Source organism: Rhopalosiphum maidis, chromosome 4 (assembly GCF_003676215.2).
Source record: "Rhopalosiphum maidis isolate BTI-1 chromosome 4, ASM367621v3, whole genome shotgun sequence".
Taxonomy (NCBI): domain Eukaryota; kingdom Metazoa; phylum Arthropoda; class Insecta; order Hemiptera; family Aphididae; genus Rhopalosiphum; species Rhopalosiphum maidis.
In genome coordinates, this window is record NC_040880.1 from 47062643 (window position 1) to 47087748 (window position 25106).

Genomic DNA, 25106 nt, shown 5'->3' on the forward strand with positions numbered 1-25106 from the left:
ACAATATTATAGCGTATTGAATTGATACGTCTTACATAACCTTGAACTCGACCTCTGTTATAATTTATTTTTATTAAAAAAAAAATCATTGGATACTTAAGACCTTAAAACACTTATATTATTTATATAACAATATAACATAAAGGTTTATCGGAGCCCATAGACAAGAGAACCACTTGAAAAAAGAACGGGCGAGAGGGAAGTGAGAAACATATCCCTTTCCATTTTTAAGCACCTAGCATTATGGCCGTTTTCACGCAGAAGTCCATTAGTCACAGGGGCCTTTTTACACACATCCATCAGAGTCGCAAGCCCTCCTCGCATCAATAGTATAACGGTTGTATACATCACGCGCACCCTGTGTGTTGAGTATAAGGACGGTAAGGTAGACAACTTTGACTCGTCCAATGGACGAGCCCCCCGAGATAAAGAAGTCCGTTCATGCAGGGCGCGTGGTGTGCATGGATATATGTGCAGTGAGAGCATGTGGGGGGAAGTGTAATCCGTTTTTACTGGAAACGGATCAATTTGTCTAACCTTTGCCCCGAGCTACGGTAAATATCGTCCAGTTTGGTCTCATTCCCGGTCCAGTCAGATGTATCCGGTTGAAATAAATCGCTTCGATTTCTAAAAACTGTGCGATTGTATGCACCGAAAGGATTTTACGAGTTATAAACGAATTCTCTAGAGGCCCTAGAAATAAGTTTGTTTTTCACTAAAAAGACACGCGATTGACAATTCGTTTGTTTTATGCTACGCAATATCCGTTTTGTCTAACTTCCGAGGTAAAACCGTATTTCCGTGTTTACATGAAAAGTAAATGTTTTGTTGAAATGATGATAATCCAAGGAGCAGACTACATACGTCCTTTTTTTCCTTTATCGATTGGTTTTAAAATTGAAAACAATAATATATTTTTTAGTTATTGCTGAAATAAACTCGATTTTTCTTATTTATAAAATAATATTTTTATAACATTCTATAAATTATTTAATTATTTATTGGTAATATTTTAGGAAATTTAAAAATAAATAATTTTTAATTAAAAATATACATCGTACTATATATTATATAACGTATAGGTATTATACTATCTTACTGGTGTACAGCGTACTATAAAGAAAATAGTTTAAAATAATATAATGTATAATCGGGTTAATAAGTGTTATGATTTATGAATATATAAAACATACAAGTATAAGTTTGCATAAGATTTAAAACTTGTTTATCCATTGGAAGATGAAACGAGTTTTTAAAGATTTAGATAGGCTCGTGTTATATTTTATAAAATATATAAAATGTGTTTATTATAATCTTAAAAATCTTAATATTTTATAAATATAGACTTTAATAATATATAGAGCACACAAAATATTAATTATGTATTTTAGTTGGCTGATTTAAAACGAAATTATTATCGCATTAATTATAGTAATATAAATGTTATGAAGTAATCGGGTCATCGGGAAGTCCATAAAAATAGTATGGTATAATAAAGTTTAAGATTTGCAGTTAAGCAGCTGCTATAGAATCGTGATATTATATAATATAACCTTTTACTGAATTTGATTAACAGGGGAATATATCAAAAGCCAAAATTAATTATCATCTCGTAGGTCTTCATTTAAATTTTAATCAAATAATCCGTGTATAATTACGGAAAGACTCACCTCAGAGGCTCAAAATGGTAAAGGTTAAGGGGTTGCGTGCATACATTATTAATAATCAAACTTTAAGAAGTCTTCTACCATTAAGCTTTCAATGTTTAAACTTAGTTATTATGTATAACAAAGCCTACCAATATATGTAAGTCATAAAATTGTTTATGTTTTACTTTACTGAAGTACGGATACAATAAATACATATAAGTTTGAAAAATTTGTTTTTCTCATGATTAAACTTTAACCAAAAAGACTAATCGTTAAATAAAATAAAATTTGCTAAATCTACTAAACTCTTTTTACTCATCTGTTCAAAATGTATAAATGTTTGATTATTTTTTATAACATTGTTGTACAGATAAATTTAAAAAATATATATTTTTTATAATAACAATAATTTAATAAATCCTTGAGAAATCTGATAATGGGATAAACTTTGTATGCTTGAATTGTTCATTCTCAGTTGCAAAAAATATTTCAAAAGGTGTATAAATTATATTAAAATAATTTACGTCCATGCATTTATATGCTAATTACGATGTCTACACTTATATTTATCGTTTTAACAATACATAGTTATTGAGTAAATTATCTCTCCTCACTATGTGCTTAAATTACAATTTTCAAAACACGTTCTAAAACCACCTTTTGAAATATTGCATGTTTAATTCCCATTTAAATGAATATGATTATTTCTTATAATTTATATTATATACTTGAATCCACACGAACACAGTTCATAGTGTACTTTGAATAATTGAATCACAAAAGGTATAGAGTACTATAATTTGTACCAAATACCAATGATATACAAAGTGACGAATAAAAAGTCTAAATTAGTAGAAGAAATGTAATGTGTCATTACATCGAATGTATAGGTGCAAAAACTAATTTGATTTGAAAATCGTTTTTTAAATAGATTATAATAGAGAAGAAGACAAATTTAAATTCTTATTTCACTTTCGAAAAATGTAAATACTACGTGTCTGATATGAATAATATATCGATATGATTTAATACACCGTAATATATTTTAATTCGTATGCAAAACATCGTTTTAATTGTCTCGTTTATTGCCTGTTTTCTCGTGTCATTCGATTACTTTGATCCTCTATCATCGTTAGATGTTAGTCTCTTAATCTCACACCATAAGTCACGTTTAGGCAATAATGTAACCCCCTCGGTCGTTTTTTCACCCGAACAACATACAGCCGGTTTATTGATAGTGCTTCACCCGTGTTCGTGAATCATAAGCGAGGATCTCACCGTACCATCAGCATATTATATACCCGGTATCTTTAAATCCTCACGATTTTTCAATTTTCTTTTCTTTATTATTACATTTTTTTTATCACAAAGGAAAGTCTGCATAAATAAACCATTCTGCTGACCCGAAATAGCACACATCACCATACGAACAACCAACAATCCAATATCACGTTGACACTCGTATATATTATATTAAAAAAAATAATAAATAGAAGGAATACAGTAAAAAACATGTTTTCCAATTAAAAAACGATTATGGGTGAACGTTTGTAAAGAATTTTATAACATAAGTTTTTATTGAATTATCAAAAATATATATATATTTTTTAATGTAGTCAATCGAGAGAATTATGATGTATAATACCTATATTATGTTTAAGTCCACTGTATATTATTATATATATTATTTTATAGCTGTATACGAATGTGCACGCATGACACTTATATAATATGTGTTATAAAGTATTTTTAAGGTGTATACTAATTAGGTGAGCAAAACATTTTTAAAAACATGAACCTGAATATAGTTTACTAAAATTATACGAAACCCGTTAAATGAGTTGCTCTTTTATTCATAATAATATGAATCACATTTTCAGTTTTTTGTTCACTATTATTATTGTAACATATGTACTAATATTGTCACCATTTTTTTCATCTAAAATAGAGAAAAAAATAATTACCTACCTTTACAAGCCTTTCGATGTGTTATGGGCTTAGTAGGATCCTTGTAGTATCCCTCCTTGCAGTAATGACAGTATCTGCCGGCCGTGAAGTGTCTACACTTGAGGCACACGCCACCGCTCACCCGACCTGACAATTTGTACAGCTCCATGTCGAAGCGACATCGTTTTGCATGTTCGTTGCAGTTACAAGCTGAAATCATAATAAAATATTATTATTATTATTACGTTCATTTTACATTATTCATTTGTAGAAATACCGTCATAATTATAAACTCATAGTGTAGCCAAATTTGGGACCTACACAAGTATTTTGACTATTATGTAGACGTAGTACTTACTACTTGCGTGGTAGGTACCTATTTGAATACTTTCGCTTTTATAATTATACTATTAATTTTTCTACATATTCTAAACTCAATGAATATGCTAAAAAACTAAATCTCAATAAATCCAAGGAGAATTTGTATGCTCTTGATAATATTTATTCTTCAATCGAAAGTAAACAAATCATTAAAACCATTAAAATATTTTTCTAATACTACATAATTTTGTTTTTATGTAATAACAGTGTCTAAATAACAATACTTATAATATTAAAATTACTTTTCAATGAGTCTTTAAATTCAGTTGTCTTATGTATAATAGTTTTACTTGTAAGTATAGGTATATTTATTATTAAATTTTTTTTATTACTGTAGGTAGCAGAATGATGAGTTACCTATGAGTACCTTAAGTACCTATATTTAAATAGTATGAAAGTAATACAATTGAAATTATTTCTATTTAAAAACTGATTTATGTTAGTAATATATCATAAACTCGAGGCTTAATAAGCTTTACCCTTAAAAGGCTAATTGTTTTAATTGCACGAAGTTGCTTTATGGTTATGGTAATAATTGTGAATTCACATTTTATCAAGTTCCGACTTCTTGACAAATTCACCTTCGTTTGCTCGTTAATTTTCGACTTACGTTTATGGGTTGTTACACCTTTTGGTGGTATAACCATCATAAAGAAACTTCTAACAATTTCCGTTGAGTTTTTACCTTTGCGTAGAACTTAAAAATTCGTTCACGCATATTAAAAAAAAAATGTTCATCTTTGATCCAGGGTTTTTCAAAAAAACAATATTATATGTACACATCAGTTTATTCAAATTTATTATAATTAAGTGTTTTACTTTTAACTATTGATATAACTATCATAAATATTTCAAATTACAATCATTATACAACTTAAACTTTTTCAAATTAAATAAAAACTATAGTACCTACTTATACTTTTACTTGTTAGGTATTTTATTGTACGCATTTTAACATATTTTTTTAGCATATTATTCATTAAATATTTTATAATAGTTCATAATTATAAAAAAAATATTTTAAATAGTAAGAACGGTATTGTTAAATTCTCTAAAAATGAATCATATTATTTAAATTAAAAATAACTGCTTGAAAAACCATGTTAACCTAATGATATAAAATAAAATAAACCAACCCAACTTAACATTTATGGCTTTGTATATATATATATCTTTTAACTGCCAACATAGGAAAACTTATTTTCATATAGAATATTCTTATGCTTTTCTGAACCAAGGTGTTGGTAGTTTTTTTATTTTAGTTTTATATTTTTTTCTTGAATATTTGCAAAACTTAAAATATCAAAAATAAATAATATAACATTAACAATTTTCTATAGGTAACGCATTATTTTTACGAGACAATTTGTTTATTACTGACCATAAATATTTTTTAATATTGATATAACAAGCGAATGCATAATAAAATTTAAACATTCGAATAGTACTCAAAGAAATGAAACATTTATGAAGAATGACGACGGATGAAAGATGATGAAAAAAAATTAAGAGTTTGTCACATATTAATAAACTCTCTATATATAGACATGATATTTAGGGTCGGTTAGTGAATGAAACTGTGAGGGTTAAGGTTTAAAGAGTTCCGGTAATTCACAATATACCACCATATTCATACAATAATAAATAAGAATATACTAAAATAATTACCAGTGAGTTCAAAAAGTTATAATATTAAAAATTGTATCATCTTAAAGAAATATTTCGTTTTTATTCGTGATCGAAAAACAGTTAAATTTATAATATGTAACAAAATTATCATTATTAAAGTTACATTTTTTCAGTACAGCCATGTAGTATATACTATATTGTATTGGTCACGCACGGTATTATTATCACACTTATTACTTAGGTATAACTTATAAATACAAAAAATGAAGAATACTACAAGCGTATCAAAAATATTCTTATAAATAATATTAGTCGTCAAAGAATATATTATTTTTTTATGTTATTCTCAGAGTTTTTCTGAAGTAATTATAAATGGTATAGATTATAGAATGTATATATAGGTACAGTAAACTGTTTCGGCTCTTATACTTAAATACATGTCAAGCGTATTATGCGCATTAGAAATGTATACTTTATCTTTATGTTTTAAATATTATTATTATCATCAACATCCTACTCAAAAAAACACCGAACAAATCAGAACGAAAAGATTAAGCTTAAACAAACATAATCCTGTACATATATAATTAATGAATCTCGTATCGATTTTACATGTCAATACTATGAGCGATACACTTAAAAAAAAAAAAAAAAATTAGATACCTACTATGTGAACGAACCTGACGTCCGTTAACGCGCGCACATTAAGTGCGTGAGTACCTATAATACACTAATAATCGTTCATCGAAATAATGACTGGATTGTATGATGGAAATTAAAAATGCAAAATCAGTAATTATGTATTATCACCTACTCAAAATGCTGTGCTGTCCGGCGTGTGTGCATCGCCGGCAATCCGGAACCATATACGTCTGTAAATTATGGGCGGACATCGGCGGCGGCGGCGGCGTACTGTACAGTTATAACACGTATGGCCTACAGGTATAATATACGTATGATCACTATTAGTCAGAGGCGGATTAAAATACTACGAAATCACGGTCAATTAACTAATTAAATCGAAACGCAGAGGAAGGATTTTAGATCGGATCTAAAAAGCCTCTGGAATTATTATCATACCGCATTATATACACATATTATTGTATACCTACTGAAAAAGCGTGATTGTGAGCGTGTGTGCCCGCGCACGTGTGTAAATGTATGTACGTACCAATACGTAGGTATTATAATATGAGCAGTCAGACGGAATGAAACAGAGTCACCTACAGTTAAAATAACAAGCGATCGGAAGCGAAGTCCGCGAGGGTCAGTATCAATATATTTTCTAGACCATACAGATGTCAATAATATGCACCAGGCTAATTGCTTGGTATTAAATCTTCCGTGTAATTGAATTCCTTAGTAACAGCAAAGCAAACGCGATCGGATATAATGATAGTAATAGAGGAGTCATAAGATCGTTTCGGGCCCGATTAATTTCAAATGTGCATAAATAAAGAAAAATCTAGTCGACGTCGTGCATGTATAATGTATAATAAGAAAGTCTGCACATGTTGGTTATGATTTGTGATTTTGTCAGATAATTTTACAGTCCATGCCGATAATAAAAATGGAAATCACTATTTAAGCAATTCACACGGTTATTAGATTTCGTTTTCTGGTATACAAAATTGAAATGGTACACGATATTTTATACCAACTACTGGGAAGTACGGTTTTTAAATGTTAATATTACAACACTTAGTGTTAATGACGAATAAAACCTGAGTATACACGAGTTGAAAATAACTTTAAATCAAGTATTTTAACTTTCGATAAGATATCGGACTAGGTATAACTAATGACCATATTTATTTAGAACATTTTATTTGCGATAAAATCTCTCAGTTCGTCTGATTTTGAATACATAATACAACATATTATACAAGTGTATTAATATTTTATTATAAATGTTTAGTAGAATTATTATTAAAACCATAAATAGCTTTTTACTATAAAATTAATTATAATATAATGTTTTATAAATATGTTAATACTATTAATAAAAATTTTCCTTATAAGCTAGAATAATTAAATGAATTTAGTATCTATTACATTTATTTAATTTTTTAAAACATAATATGTTTATATTAATATGAAAACAAATCCAAAAAATAAAATTAGAAAAAACAGAAAAAAAATTTAACTACTTATTATTTACATCGAAAATAAACTGTAACATAATATACTATAATATCAGTATTATCACAATACAACATTATTACGATTATTGTTATTATTACTATAATTTTGATAACTATTACTTACTACCATTTTTATTATTATTATTTATTCCTGTGTCATAAAAATAGTGTGATTTTTTTTATCGAACAACACTTATTATTTGAAAATCTTTCAACGTTTTTGAAAATATTTTTTACATAATTTCCAATCAAAATAAAACAACATTAATAAAAATGATATATTCTTAAAGGTTTTCACCTTTTTAAATGACAAAATACATTTTTTATTTCATAATTTGAAGCAGAATGCTTTTTAGAGTATTTCGATACATAAAAAACGGATTAGTATTTTGCGGAGTATTCCCGTATTACTCTACTCCGCTCACCTAAACTTTAAATACTTATAACGTATATACTGCTCGTTCGAATTTTGATTTTTATGTATCTAAATACCTTGAAATATAGTCTGCTTTAGAAATAAAAAATGTATGTTGTCATTTAAAAAAAGTAGACTATTCTAATTTGTTGTTTTATTTCGACTAGAAATTATAAAAAAAAAAAATATTTTTAAAAGGCTTATAAATTTTAAAATAATGGGTGTTCAAATAAATTTAGTGCAATTTAGTAAAGCAGTTGAAACGAAAATGATCAAAACAGTAAAATATAAAGTTGTTTATTAACACTTTCAATCCAACTGTGTTATTATTATTATTTTTTTTTTTAATAAAGGTAACTTTTTTTGTGTTACAAGAAATAAACATTAAGGTAGTAAGTACACATAATAATATATATTAGCAGTAATTTATTTTAAGGAATTTAATCTTAAAAAAAAAAAATGAAATAATAAATATATACTCGTATTTCAAAATACCCATGACACATAAATGTTATAATTTATTAGATTTTTATTCAACATTTTTTTTAAGAAAGTTAAATTTGTAATCTTTATAGGTGTCTCGAAAAAGACGTAAAATATTACTTTTGGCAAAGCCTATAGATATGTCAAAATAATAAACAAAGCATCGGTTGAAAGAAAAATCTTGTTTGTATTACTAAAAATATAATATCAATGAATCTAAAATAATTAAATAGCTTCTCAAAAATAGTTAAAATTCAGTTAATAACGACAAATCTTCTGTTTGTCAACAATCAATTTAAAGCTCACTGCTCAGTATTAATTACAACAAAGGAAAAAAAACTATCTAAATCATTATAATTATTATCAAATTGTAGATAATTAAAATACTCAAGGAATAGATTTATCGATTGAAAAATAATAAAAATCTATTTGTGCTGTTAAATCTAAAAAGTCTTGCACGAGAAACGTGCGATATCGGGGACGAGTGTCGAAATAATAGTTTATAATCATTGAAAGAATCCGTTTTTATCAAGTACTTTCCAAACTCCAAGTAAACATATATTGTTATATTCACTGCGACTGTATATATATAGATATATACTATACTACTATATGTCTACAGCATCCACACCCACGCATACAAATGAATTATGGATGTACGTTTGTAACCACCGTCACTGGTTATGAAACTTAACCGTAGAAATCAATATTTTTTTTATTATTATTATTATGATTGCAAATATTGTAGAACAGTAAAGTGCAGTAATATTATACTGCGCATATACTATTATACGAATATCTATGACTGAAAACGGCCGTAGAAAAAATTCACATCGAATAGATTGCATAACGATACGCGCGAACGGGTAAGGTAGATAGATGGATAGAGTGGTGACAACTTGTGAAGCAGAAACTGACTTCTTTGACATAAAACAGAAAACACCGGTACATACATGTATAGGAAAAAATCTGAATGCATGGAATACATGCTGGTGGAAAGGAAACGGATTATTGTCACATAAATCCAAATATTGCAATATAGACGTCATCCCGACTATACAGCTAGTTCTCGTAAGTACATAGAAAACGTATTAAATAAAAATAGCTTTTGATAATATAATAAAGATAGATACTTTGAGTCTCAAGATGATGCAATTTATTTAATAACTATTTTATTATTATATTATTGTAATTTTTATTATCACTCTTCACACATATAGTATTAATGATGTAAAATTGCTATATGTACGAAAAGAGAGTGAAAGGCACGAACAATAGTAATTAAGTAGAATTGCATTTTTACGATGCCATAGTAATTTTTTCTTGTAAAATTTTAAAAAGCAAAAATAAACTTAAGTTTTGAAAGTGAAAAGGTCAACATGAATAGCAATTAAGTACCCTAACCACTATACACTCCTGGACCAGGATATTTAATAAAACAAAATTCAACAATGTAAAAAAAGTAAAAGTTTTCATGTTAAATATTGTGTGATGTATCAGTAAAGTTCTGGCTATAATTTTGTAAAACGATACGCGCAAAGTTTGGTAGAGTAAATAGAGGTTCTTTTTTATCCGAAGGTAATATTCCAAGAACTCCATTGGAGCAATATTTTATTAATTTTAGTAGGTACTGAAAGTAACGAAAGGCTTTTATGTATATAAACAAAACTAACTAAAGAGTAAAGATATTGTAAAACATAGTTCAAAGTACCAGTAAACACAAAGCGGGTACCTAATTTAAGTTTATTGTTTCAGAAAATGTTAGTTCTTTTACAACGAATACCCAAGATTTTATAGACACGTACTACTATACATAGACACTGTGAATTCGTGAAGAAATATAATATAATAATATACATTATTTAATAAACCGAGCTCACAAACAAGGATAAGATCTATTTTTAAATTTATACTAATTAAAATTGTACATCTTACCTTAATTTACGGACAACTATCGTAATACCTACTTAAAAATTAAAATTTAGCTAATTTTATAGGAACACAAAAATAATAAGTTGAAACTGTATATTATATACGAATAAATTATGAAAGTAGGCACTATATGTACTAAAATAGCTATTTTTTTTTTGTAAATGTCAAATTCACAAAATTAAAAAAATTAAAAATATAAATTTTTATAAATGTAAAAGTGAAAAATATGTATTTCATATGATAAGATTTTGTCTTACTTACATTTATTATTGAATTTATAATACATGCTATTATCTTATCATTAAACTACGATTGTTTTCATTTTTGTATTTTATATAGGTCAAGACTAAAATATAACTATAGTTCCAGATGTAATATTATGACGTAAAACGTACATATACGAGTACATACATCATCATGAAAACCTCATCTTAGCAAACATTACAAAGGATGGTCATTATTAATTATTTGGCAGTGTGCTGCCTGTTGTTGTCTACCGTAGTCGCTAAAAACATTGGGTGAAGACGCTTGGGATACAGAAAAAGTCTTAATATATCTATTTCGAGACACCGGCTTGGCTAACTTCCATTGAGGAAACAGAGAATGTAACTTTTTTGTCGATTTCACTCTATCTACACTCCTTCTCTTTTTAGGACCTATTATGACATCTGCAGTGATCCTGATTAATGACAACATCCTATACACAGAGTATAGAACAGAGGCCGAAAACAACAAATACCCCAGAAAAAAAAAAAGAGTTTTGACTTTTGGGAGACCCTTAGAACCTCGATAAAACGTCCGCCCTTCGTTTTCGGTTCCGGAAACAAAATAGACGGTGTTATTGGGCTATTTGTCAACGCGGAATTTGTCAGAAACTTCATTTGACACTTTATGAACGGGGGGATATTAATAAATTTTTTCAATTAAAATTCCGTAACTTTCAGACAAATAGTGGACAATAGAATAGCATTTGACGAAGATAAAGAGTCGAACTCTTCGGATAACCATGTTACTCAAAATAGCAACCAATTAAAACGATTGTGAATGAACAAAACGGTTTTTAAAATGGAAGTATCATGATATTTAAATAAAACTATATTCAATTGATTAACAACCAACAAAACTCTACCGTGTAAAACTGTAAAATAATTTTTAATACAAATAATTATATCATAAATAAATAAATAATAATATTAGACTAAAATAATAGATATTAAAATTAACATTCAATATATTTATAATTATTTTTATACGTTAGTAGTTTACAAGATATATATATGTATTTTGAATGCAGAAGTTCTTATAAATACCATGTGTTAAAAATTAGTCCCTTGATAGTTTCATATAGTTGTAAAAACATAGGTATAAAATGTTCAAATTTAGAACTGAGAAAACTCAGTCTTGAAATTTTTTGCTCTTGGGAATATTAAATTACTTTTTTTTTATAGAAAATAAAACTTTTCTTACAATACATTCAAGAAGTCTCAAAATATCTCCCATACATCACCACCTGACAATCTAATAACTTTGAATCCGTTTTATTTTTGACGGTGAAAATAAGAATTTGGGTTTATTTATTTTAACGGATAATATGAACTTTTAAAAAACATTAACTTTGAAAATGTAGAATGAAAATGATTTATTATAAAAAAAATGATGCATGCTTTATAAAAAAATAAATGTTATAATAATATTGCATTTCAAAAAAATATTAAATCACTGTATGAGCATCCTTTATTTTTAGTAATAAATTAGTAAATTATTTAGGGATATATAGTTCTATAGATGATAAGTCATTAGGAATAAGACAATCGTTTATATAATCATATTATATTCTCATAATATTTACTCTTTAAATAATTAAATTATAAATCATTCTACATAATATCTAAATATAAAATACTTAGAGTTTACAACTGTACGAGTTAAAAAAAAAAAAAAAATACTAATTTGGAGTGTATATAAATGAAATGTATTATTCGACGTCGCCCAAGAAAGAATGAATAATTTTAAAATATAACAGTCGGTGTATTTTGATTTCAATGTACCTCATTTCATGAGCATGAGTACTACCATACATGTAAATAATGGGTATAACCACAATTTCTAAAACAAAATGTTATGATTTAAATTTAAAGTAAGATGTAACTTGGAAAATACTGTTTATTTTTATTTATTGTACATTTGTTATGTACGTCGTAGTGTCGCACATATACTATACGAACGCACGCCGTCGCCCTGTTAATTTTTTTATCACAATTTCGTGTACAAACTGTGACTTTCGTTATGTTTTTAATCATTTAAATTTGTTGAGTTGCTGCATAATAATATCCTTTATTTTCAGCTATGGCTTGTTTTATATTATATGTTTATAAAAGTTAAAATTTAGGGTCTTGTATTCTTGTGTTAATAATAATATTAGAATTAAAAATTAAATTTTATGTTTATAACACATATTAATATAATTATATTAATTAAGTAATACATTAATATATGGTTTATAATAATGCTAATATATTGTTATGCTAAATGTAGGCCGTAGTTATTAATACAATTGTAGTCCTATTAAAAAAATAGATGTGTATAGTAAACAGTTAATGAACAAAAGGGTCATAAAGTAATAGATGAATAGATGATACGTAGATATTATTCAAGCAATGCAAAAATTAGAAAAAAATATTCTGACTTTGCCGCTAAGTCGGATATAATGCTTGGTGTATATCAGTTGAAATATAATAACTTCAGTTTAGGTATACATCCTTAAATAAAAATTAAAAATTTTAAAATAATACGAAACATGTTACTATTGATAATTTTTTACGAAGTATAATAATTTATTTGACATACGTATAATCAACAAAAATATTAAAAAAAAAATTGTAGGTACCACCTATCGAACATGATTCCAACTACCCTCTAAATTTTTCTAGTATCTCTATAGAATATCTTTAGTTTTTTTTTCAAAATTAGTCTACTAGTTTTTTAGTAGTTACTATTCAACCACACGCGCACACTGTTTGCCTTTTATACATACGCGTATACAGATAGATAGATTACCAACCAGAAATCCTTTAAATATTATGGATTGATTTTTTATATTTATGAGCGATGTCTTATACAATACTTCTTACAATGTTATTTTTTAAGTACTCCAACTCTAATAAATTAATGCAGTTTGTTGATTTATGTGGCTAATTCGACTCTGGCGGTTTTTCATTTCAATATCTACTGGGCAAAGGCAAACCCCAAGGAAACTGTACATTATTAGTTTATATACTGTATATATAATATATATATAGAAGTAGTGAAAAGTTGTTTTCGGCGTAGATGAAAAAAGGGAGGGAAGTGGAGGTCGTGGTAAACTACTGTGTGTGGTTGGAAACATCGACGCGTGTAAAAAGATTTTTATGGATTTTCGAGTCCATTCGAGGGTGAAATTAGTTGCCGGGGGAAATATTTCCCTTTTCTATGTGTATAAGAAATAAGAACGTAGAAATGTTTATTTGCCACCCTTTCTAAGTTAAAGCTAACTATTGAGTCTACTTATATGTAAGTATGAAAACAAATCGAATCATGTTTTTAACTTCTTACAAATTGGCAGAAAGTGCAAGTCAAAATTGTTGCAAACATTTTATCTGTGGATATGTAGTATATTATATAGATATACATGATGTAGGTAGTAAGTACACAGCAGATTTTCACGATTTAAAATTATCTATGCAAATTTGAATTATTATTTATGAGTTACACAAATCTAATGGAAATATATTATATTCAACTCTTTTCGAGATATTGTGTTATTTAAATTTAACTGAAACAAAACTAAGAATGTTTCGCATAATCTATTTATCTAAGACTGTGATAGTTAATTTCAAAATTAATTTAAATAATTAGTTTGTCAATAAATGTATTGTTTTTAATTTAATGCTAGATTGAAAAACAATATAAAAAACTATATCACATTTTTTGTTTTTAGAACTGTTAAAATTTTATATTAAATATTAGGGTTTATTATTATATTGGTAATCATATTATATGTGAGTTGTTTTCCAAAACTGAACGTGACAATGATTACACGTTAAACCAATATGATTTGATACAAATGAGCTTTGAAAATAATAATGTGAGTTTGCTACTGGATTTATTTCACGGTGAAACATGGAATGATGTGTCAATTACGAGACATCCCTTAGGGGTTTCAACTGCGGATCCCGAGGCAGACAAAATGGTCAAAGGTTTACGGTCGTTAATTGAAAAGTCTGATAAACGCTCGAGGTGCGATTAGCGACCGAAAATACTAACCTCCCCCGCGGGGTCTGATGCCTATTTTCCGGTATATATGTTCTAAATTATCAACGACATCATACAGGTGCTTCTCGTTCTCATTAGCATAACGCTCGGGCTTGCATTTGCACTTGACCGATATCGTTGAGTGTTCATTGTTGTATGACGCGCACTCCAAATCGGGATTTCGACAGATGTGGATACCGCACATTCGATTTTCAAGTATGTGATCGCCTACGAGTAAATGACCCTCTTTTGTAAAGAATAAGTTACCATACAAAGTGTATACGTGTACAAATGAGATCTACGTCAAATTGTGTAAATAGAACTGTGGTCTGCATATGTACCCTCTTATGTCGTAAGATTTAAATATAATATATTGATGAATTTAGATTGAGTTTTTTATAATAACAATACTATCTCAAATGCGACTTTTTGTTTACACAATATTTAAATAATAGAAAAATAATCGGCATTTTATAGATTATAAAAATTATTATACATAATTTAATTTTTAAACAATATAAATTATTAGAATATGAATGTATTTGTTTTACTGTTTGACATTCTATTTTATTTTAATTTATACACTAGTCCTAAAATTTTAAATTTATCGAAAACTTTTAATTTAATCTTACTATAAATTGTAATTACCATATAATTACATATACGGTATAAACATTTTTTTGTAAATAATTATTATAACAAAAAACTACTTAAGTTTTTTTTTATTGGATTCCTTTTGCTATACACTTATTAATAAGACTTGTTTAATTTACAATAGTACAACTATTCATTCAATTACATGAATATTCTCAGTTAAGTTTAGTAGACTCTTTAAATACAACTCTACGTAACATATTATGGTATATTAGAATATTTAATTAGCAATTAAAGTGTTTTTGAACTAGAGACTATAATTTTCAAGAAGAATTCGTCGTATTTTGTAATATTACTTACGTTTTCATAGTCTTAATGTATAAATTATGGCGTGAAAACATGAGGAAGTGAAGTGACAAAATGCTTCCTTAAATGTTTATAATTATGATATAACAACTGTATTATACAAACATACCTATACGAAATGCATAAAATAGAAAACATTCATTTTTAAAATTTGTATTTAAAAAAAGAGGAAAGAAGACACTTATAGTTCTAAAACTACAATTCTATAATACCAAATTATAAAAAAAATAATTACTACATGCAGAGTAAAAATTATATTATTATTATTTAAATCTTTATATTCTTTAAATATTATTAATATTGGTAATATACATAAATATTTGTCGGTTTGTTTAAAATTCCAGGAAAAATGTGATAAAATGTTAATTAACAGTTTTTTTTTTAAATTGAATAAATAATTTGATAATTTAGGTATTTTAATTAATTTTTAAAATATTTCCTATTGTTGTTTATATATTTTAATATATTATTTAATCAAAAATACTTAAAACATGCAGTTTATAGCTGTGGACATTTTCAAACCAATTAACTATATATAATATTTTTTTTTTATATTTAGTAAAATAATTTTCATGAATATTCTCCAAATAAATACCTAATTAATCTCATTTTACCAGTATTTTCTCTAACAAAAAAAATAATAATTTAATAACAATATTTTGGATAATTGGATGTTTGTTTTATAAATCTGTCACACAGTAGAACTTAATTTCTTTACAACTCACTGCTTATAACGAGAAAAAATTGCATGAAACTCACCTGAAACAAACAAAAAGTGATGTTAGTTATAGAATAAAAATTAAAAACTTAAATTTATAAAATCATATAATGTAAATAATTTATAAAAATAAATATATGTGTTTGATTTGGTTTTAAATTTAAATTATATCACAATAATTGAAACAAATATAAAAAAATTAATATGTATATAAATATATATAATATTTTAATCGCTATATTTAACTAAAAATCCCCAAAGATACTAAACAATCGCATTAACCATATAGTCATATTATATTTCTTTTTTATTGAAATATTTTTACAAAACATACTGTATAATAATTGTAATATTTGCCAAATCTAAAGCAATAAATCTTGACACCTTTGAGAGTTATTAATTGCTAAGGCTGCGTGATCTAAGAAAAGTATGTATATTCAAGTGAGAACATAAAGAAAACTTCAGGTGTGGTCTAACATCTGACTATATATGAACGATGTAAACACGAATTATAATCGTCACGTGTAATATAATTGTAAATTGTAATAGAAGACGTCTTGGATATTATATTGAAGTATCTGTATATTTTGCATGCATTGGCTAATTCTCATAAAATTAATAGTATAATATAGTAGTATTTCATAGCAAAATTTCAAGTTTTAAATATCATATTATATTTCATGATACCTATCTGATTGTAAATCTTTGATAAATTACATTATACCTTATCATAATATTATGATGAATAAACTACAGTGAACAGGTAAAGACTTTTATTTAAACTGGTTATGAATAAATACAAACTATTAGTAACTGCAGTACAAATTATAAAATACTCCAGAGGATTTATATACTTATAAAGAAGAAAAATATCACACAATTAATAAAAGTAAAAAATAATAGTATAAGAATATAAATTCACATTTCTAATCATTGGAATATTTCTAAAATTAAGTACATGGATAATAATAAAAAATGGTTTTGTATACTAAATTTAAAGTATTTTAGTTTTAATGGTACACAATTAGTGTGATTATAATTATATTTAAATAAACGGTCACAGTATATTTAATTTTAGAAGTCTACTTGACTTTAAAGAATACTACACCCACATTTACTATCATATGAATAACATCACAAAACTAATCGTTCGTACTTCCAAGAATCATCTCTTTAGTATAGTTAAACATAAAGTTTATTCTTATTGATAAAATATTTATTTTTAAGTACATTAACTCTAGATAATGTTTTTTTTATTTACATACAATTTATATCGTATTTATGTTTATTGTTTATACGTATCTACCTAAATGTTAGTTTTTTTTTAGTTTTATAATGTTATGGCTATAATAATATACGATTTAAATGTAAAAGTAATTTATACAAAAAAAGTGATGGCATCAGTCACCTAAAACCTATAATAGTTCATAAATTATATGCAAATATTTGTTTAAAACAATAATACAATTTATAAGTTTGTTTACTTTAATACACTGTTAAAAAAAATTATACGTGAATATTAACGGTATTAAAATACGATAGGTATGGTTTTATGTAATGAAATGTAGGAAGTTTTACGTGGTCTCGAGATAAAAATCATAAGACTTAAACTGTATGTATGTGAGAACAAATATAGTATGTATACTTAATAAGTTTTATTCACAAATAGGTACCGCAATTTTCGAATCGAATTAACGAAAAATAGTAGGTATCCAGTGTAAGGGAAAGCGGATGAGTGGGCGAGCGAATATAAGCCAGATAAACGTTGAACGTACGCGTTAAGAGTACCATTGTGCCGGTCGGGATTGCTCGGGGAGTTATAATGTAACGACTCAATTATGCCGCCTTTATAATTATCGTCGGGAGATGGAATTCAAGACGTCCGTGTTTATCCTGCGAGGGTCGTCATCGTGGCTACGGGGCCATAATGTTCATCAAAAAAAAAAAAAAAAAAAGCATAAGGGGATATTCGGCCGCAGGGTAGGTTCGAAACTCACCCCAGCAGAAGCCGGTGCCGCCCCTATACATGGTGGTATACGACGCGCACATTGCCCGACGAATATCGTTTTAATTAATTCAGATAAAATACAATAACATGTAAATCGAATCGGTCGCCTCCCTCTATACTATGAGCGGATGTATACACTATTGCAGCAGCAGTCCCTGATGGAATCGTCTGGATTAAAATAGCAATATAACTTCCGCCCTTTCACGGAAACGATAGATGAGAAAAAACACACTACCCAGATCACCCATCCATCAAAGCAAATAGTCCATGTATTGATCGATGATTTTGCGCATTGCATAAATGTTGAAGTGATAATTTGATAAAATTATGCATGCCAGTGTTTTGCTATTGAACCTTAATCGTAATATTATACATATATATATATATATATATATATATATATTAATATTATACCTTACAGCTGCGAATATCAACGGCGCGGTCCCCTAAATTCATAATGTGTTTAACTAACGGTCAATCGGGATCCGTAACTACAAAATTATTATCAAAAGTTATAACCCATCATTCGTAATATATAAGTATTTTACAACTTATTCTTGCTCATATGATTAAATATAAATTAGAATAAAGATTAATAAAAAATAGGTGATAGTTGTTACACTTATTCAAAATTAACTAGACAATGTGTATTCATAGAAAATTGAAGATTAAATATTTATTCGTTTTTAGTATAATTTCTGATAAAACTTAAATCAATTATGATAATTGAATGATTAACTAAAGTGTATTATATTGTACACGCATTGTTTTTATTTATGTTACTTCAGTAAATAATTCATTAATATTTTTATTTTTGTTTATGTTTAGTTGTATTTAAAATATAATCTGTAATTTGACACAACACATAGCCTAAATTAAATACTAATTTCTGGTCTTAAATTTATTGTTCGCCTACTTATTTGTAAGATTAATTTAAATTCTCATGGTTATGAATTAGGTACCAGTTTATATTCTATAGTAAAATAACTTATATATTATAATTGTTGTAATAGTAATAAAAATAAATGTCAATATAATTATAGCAGTTATAAATACATAAAAGTTATATTTTACAATAGTTACAACATATATTCTGTGTAGACATTATTATTATTTATATTCATTATCAATAAAGTAATAATAATAATATATACGAGATATAAATTATTGAAATTAACTTTGATGTAGATTTATTTTTAATAAATAAATAAATTTTAAATTGAATGGGAAACTTGTTATATTAAATTTACATTATGTCATATTTCTATAAATTACAATCTATTGTGCGTTATATTTTATTAAAAATCGTAAATGTGTAATTTAGGAATTAGCAAACATTTGAGCAATACCGAGCATTTAATTGCAAGACATTTTAGTACACCTGAATACACCCGTTGCATTTTATTATTATATATAAATAATAAATATCAAAACCAACGAAAGCATTTACTCGGCTGGAATTAATTTGTTGATAGGTAGTGTAAATCTCATTAGGGCGAGCAAGTATTCACAGTGGAACTACAAAAGGCTCGTTGGTCCGGACAAATATAATTAAATAAATCCGAGCCATTTGTAATTACTTGAAACAATGGGCAGTCGGCAAGGACAGGTGAGTGACGGTTAACGGGTGTGGAACCAAATATTGCAAGCATCCGGTTGTTGGTTAGGTATGACCAAAATTTGTTTCTATAACATCTTCGTGGCTAAGTCTATTTAGCGTTATACTCAAGTATTTTGCACTGTTTCAAATATTTTTCATCATAATATACACCCTTTGCCCACATTAGTATACAGTTCGTTAGGTCTTTATTATTCGTAGCCAAGGAGCGAAATCCTCTGTCCATTCATTATAAAGTAGGTTTCGGATACAAAGTGAAAAAAAATCCACTATTCGCCTGTATCGTTCTTTTAAATTTACGATGTCAGTTGTAAACTCGTAAATATAAAAAAGGGAAGATATTTTTTTCGTATAAAATTGGGAGTTTGGTTTTTCAACCTTATTAGATGCTCGCTTTTCACCAATTATTGATATAAAATAAACTAGTATTTATAAAATACTAAATAAGTGTACGTGCAGAGAGTATTCCTCTACAATTCCTAAAATTTGGACAGGACTCCATAACTTCGGTCTCAAACCCTAATGATAACTAAATTAAGAAAAATTTTAAGAAAATTAAGCCATAAAAATTAAATTTGCGAAACAACTTTAAATTAATTATTGCGTCAAACCTATAAAAACTATGAAATATGTATATCTTAATAGTACCTTCATAATATTTTAAATTAATTAATAAAATTAATCATAGAAATAACTTTATTTTTATTATATGATTTATAATTTACGTTACATGATGCCTGTCAAATAGATATTTTCTCAAATAAAGTGTTAAAAATCTAATTCAAAATATATATAATATATATTAATAATAGCAATAATAATATACAGGGTCGTGAATTTAATGCGCCAAAAAACACGGAGTATATATACTCAACATTAATTCAAAAATATGGAAATTAGTATCAAAAATTTAAAAATATGCTTAATTATCTTAATAAAATAAATTCAAAGTTATATTTTTAACTTGAAAGATACGAATAAATAATGTGTGTGATATTAAAAATGTATCAAAAAAATTTTAACTGCGAATAAAATTAATAAAATTATGTTTGAAAGAGTTAATGAAAAATGAACTTTAAAATATTATAATCAAAATATTATATATATTAGATTATTTTAGAATGTTAAATTTATATTTTTTCTACTAAATATGTAATGAATAATGATATTATAATATTTATTAGTAAATAGTGATCAGTTTATTTTACACATTTATTGAATGTATTTAGCATTCTCTACTTTTATCGTAAATACTAGGTAAGATTTTCTGTCGAATAACAGTTTATCAGTTAAGAAACTTTTCCGAAACTATATAAAATAAATACTTAAGTTAAGTTAATTATCTATTTAACATAATTTATCAACTTATTAAAAAACATACCTATTAAAATAGTTTATTTGAAAATAAAACCGCATGGGCTTTTTAAATTGTGTTCACACATAACTTATATTTTATTCGCTTAAAACGAGTAAAAAATAGGGACTCATAAAGTAGTAGATAGCAAAGTAAAAAAAATCCTTGCATTTATTTATATATCTGCCGAGATTTATAGTGTTTAAATTAATATTAATGGACGTCTACATTTTGCATTATACCCGACATTGTTGTATCTATACTTTGAACAAATTTAACTTATGGTCTTTTTAATGTGAGGTTCCTTAAAATTGTCAATTGGTTTTTTTATACCTTATGGAAAATACTTTCAGATAATTACAAATGTTTTAAAAATAGAGTAGGAAAATATACTGTAAAATTTTTTCTATAAATTTCATCTTGAAAAATCTAATACACGTAGATTCGCATAATTTTATTACAAATATATAATAATAAAGATAAACATACGTATAAAATGCATGTAAGTAAAATTCCATTACGACTAGTGGCTTTAAAAATATGACAAAATTGGACCGTGCAAATTATTTAATGGTGAATAAATTTGAAGGTTTCAATGTAGTAGTCGCAATGAACAATACTTGAATCGCTAACGAAGAGAACATGTTTTCATTCTCTAGTCATTCAAAAACAAACCGACTACGTATTTAAAGAATTTGGAAGTAGTCTATTGTTTTTTTTCTTATGCCTGTGGTCTATATAGATTCTTATCTTGAAGAACCCGTGAGTAATTTTTTCACTACTTAGTGTCGTTACATCGTTTGAGGAATCCATTGTGTATCATTTTTTAAATAAATTGTTTAGCCTTTGAAATGCCGAAGGTAGGACATAAAATTTTACACTTGATTGACGGTTGTTTTACAAACATTGATGATTAAATTGCGCTCTGTATAATGTATATAGTAGTACATAACATAAATCATCATGTATATATATTATATATATATAATATTAAATACAAACAATAAATATGTTAAGCATAAGAATCTTTAATTAAATATAATAATACCAAACAAATTATTACAAACTATCAAAGTGTATGAGTATATTTTTTTTATACCAATAAAATATTTAGTAGGTACACCTCTACTCAAAATAATTTTTTTTTTAAATATCGAGTTTATTACAATAATTATTATCTACCTATTAGTTAAAAATATTCAAAAGACAATAAATTTATACAATTAGAACTTTTCAGTAAAAATGTTAATTATTTATTTAAAATAACTTCTTTATTTCATCGTCCACATCAATCGTGAAAGTGATATATATATATATATATGTGTGTGTGTGTGTATGTGTGTGTGTACTGAGTGCAGCAACACTCCTTCCTTAGTTTCAACATGGAATTGTACAACTATATAAGAGGTCATAGAATGATGGGAATTGTGTCTGCTCATGTAGGTGGATGGAAAGTTTCCAGTACAGGTTTCAGTTATAAGTCATAACTCATAACAGCCATACCACCGTGGCGTGGACAAACCATCAACGCGCTTTTGCTGTGAAAACCTATGTTCGTATTGTTCGTACACGATTCTATAATTACTGCCTTACGCGCATTCTGTAGGAAATTCATTCTCATCGAGCAGTTTCGAATCGAAAATCGATAATATTGCGTGTGGGTAAAAAAAAACTTCAGAAGAATAGGATCTATTACCAGAAATTAAGGTAGATAGGTGTTCACCTATATCATAAAATATTATAAAACGATTAAAATACATATTCTTATTTTAAAACTTACTGTATATTACTCTAACATTGAATACAGTACCCAGACATTTCTCAATAACATATAAGACCGTCAAAACAAAAATCATCTTGACCGTGACCTTTTCTCATAGCGATGTGTTCTTCGAAAATCATCCCCGATGACCGGGTAGCGATTACATTGTCAAGATTAAGTAATAATGAAAAAAAAACCATCTACTATTGGTTGTGGACCATTAAGGTCAAAAGGGTCACAAACACAAACGACCGTAGGACTAGACTGCTTGGCGCGACATACAACAATGGCTGATTTATTATTTATTGTACACGTTTATAATATTATGTGTTCGACGAATGTATAGGATACGCGCGTTTATCTTAAATACAATAAAATAAAATAAAGGCACGCGATGTATCTGAACACATGTGCGACCAATAAGTATTCCATGTGTATAAAACTTCATTCCATGACGAAATGGTTGATTTCACGCATTCAGTGTATTTAGAACGTGTGTTTTATGTATAACGGCTAAAAATGGTGTCTGGATGAAAATTTATGACAAAACTAACGAGTTTATGTTGGGCCAACAAAACTATGAAATCCAGAATGTCCTAGGTCCTTAGTTCCAGCGTTCAAATTATTTTAATAAAAAATTCGATTTCGGACTTCAGACAAAAGACATGTGCTTGGAATAAGTTATTTTCTTTACTGTCTGAATTTCCAACAAGAGTAGTGATACACTAATGAAACGTAGAAATAAAAAACAGACTTACAGCGTCTGAATACTTGTTGAATACAAATTGGAACTCAGATGGCCGGTTTGGTTCCGTAGTAAAAGATATACCCATAGCGTTATTTTTTGCCGTGTTTTTTCCTCCATAAAATAAAGATAAAGTCTTTAACAGACTTTACTAACCGATTGCTAACGATTAAATTAATTCCAACAAAAAATTGTTATTTCACTTAAAATATAAATGCCTCGGTTATTAAATATTTTAATTTTAATTTCTTAAATAATTGTGCGTAAATAACATTTTGTTTAAACTATATTAAAAAAATAGACTTAATATTAATCATCAAATTACTTACGTAATTACACACAAAAAATAATGTTATAATGTTATAATACACATGAAATATTTGTATTAAGATCTAATTATAATTTGGATACACATTTTCGAGTAACATTAAAACACATGATATTAAATATTAAAATATACGTCTTTAGTATAGTCTTAAAATTTAACAGTATGTCAGTATACTATAGAATATATTATACAATAATTTATTAGCTATTAAAAATAATGGGTAACAACATGTAATTATGAAATATCTGATCACATTTTGGAAATATAATATCATTTTGTATTTAGTAAAAAATAATATTACCTAAATTAAAATACTATACAATTTACGAAAATATAGATATTCTGTTTAATATATTTTATCTTAATTATTATATAAATGTTATTTTTCGGATGCTCTTAATTATAGCATATGAATATGAATGCACATTACATATCCAATAACTTTTTTTTTTAATGGTACAGTCAACACAAAAGATATAGCTTGATAAACATTGTTTTACTCTTACTTTTAGCTAAATTTTATACAATATTCAATCTCAAATAAATTTATAAAATTATATGCTAATAAATGCACGTTAATAATTTTGATCAAAATGTAGGTTAAAGATATTATTTATTTTTAACAAGTTAGCGAACGAATTAATATACTGATCATCCGTTTTAAATTTAAAATTATACATTTTTTTGTAATTTGATTTTTAAAATACATATTTCCGTAAAAATACACGCATAATATGTAGAAT

General features: G+C 26.6%; 1 protein-coding gene across 1 annotated transcript in view; it reads right to left on the reverse strand.

Annotated features, from left to right (window-relative positions):
• The window catches only part of LOC113558455 (netrin unc-6-like), a 73368-nt gene that overhangs the window by 28385 nt on the left and 19877 nt on the right, over positions 1–25106 (reverse strand). Inside the window, exon 2 of the mRNA XM_026963911.1 lies at positions 3618–3806. Coding sequence (XP_026819712.1) covers positions 3618–3806 — 189 coding nt within the window. The remainder of the gene's footprint in view (positions 1–3617; positions 3807–25106) is intronic.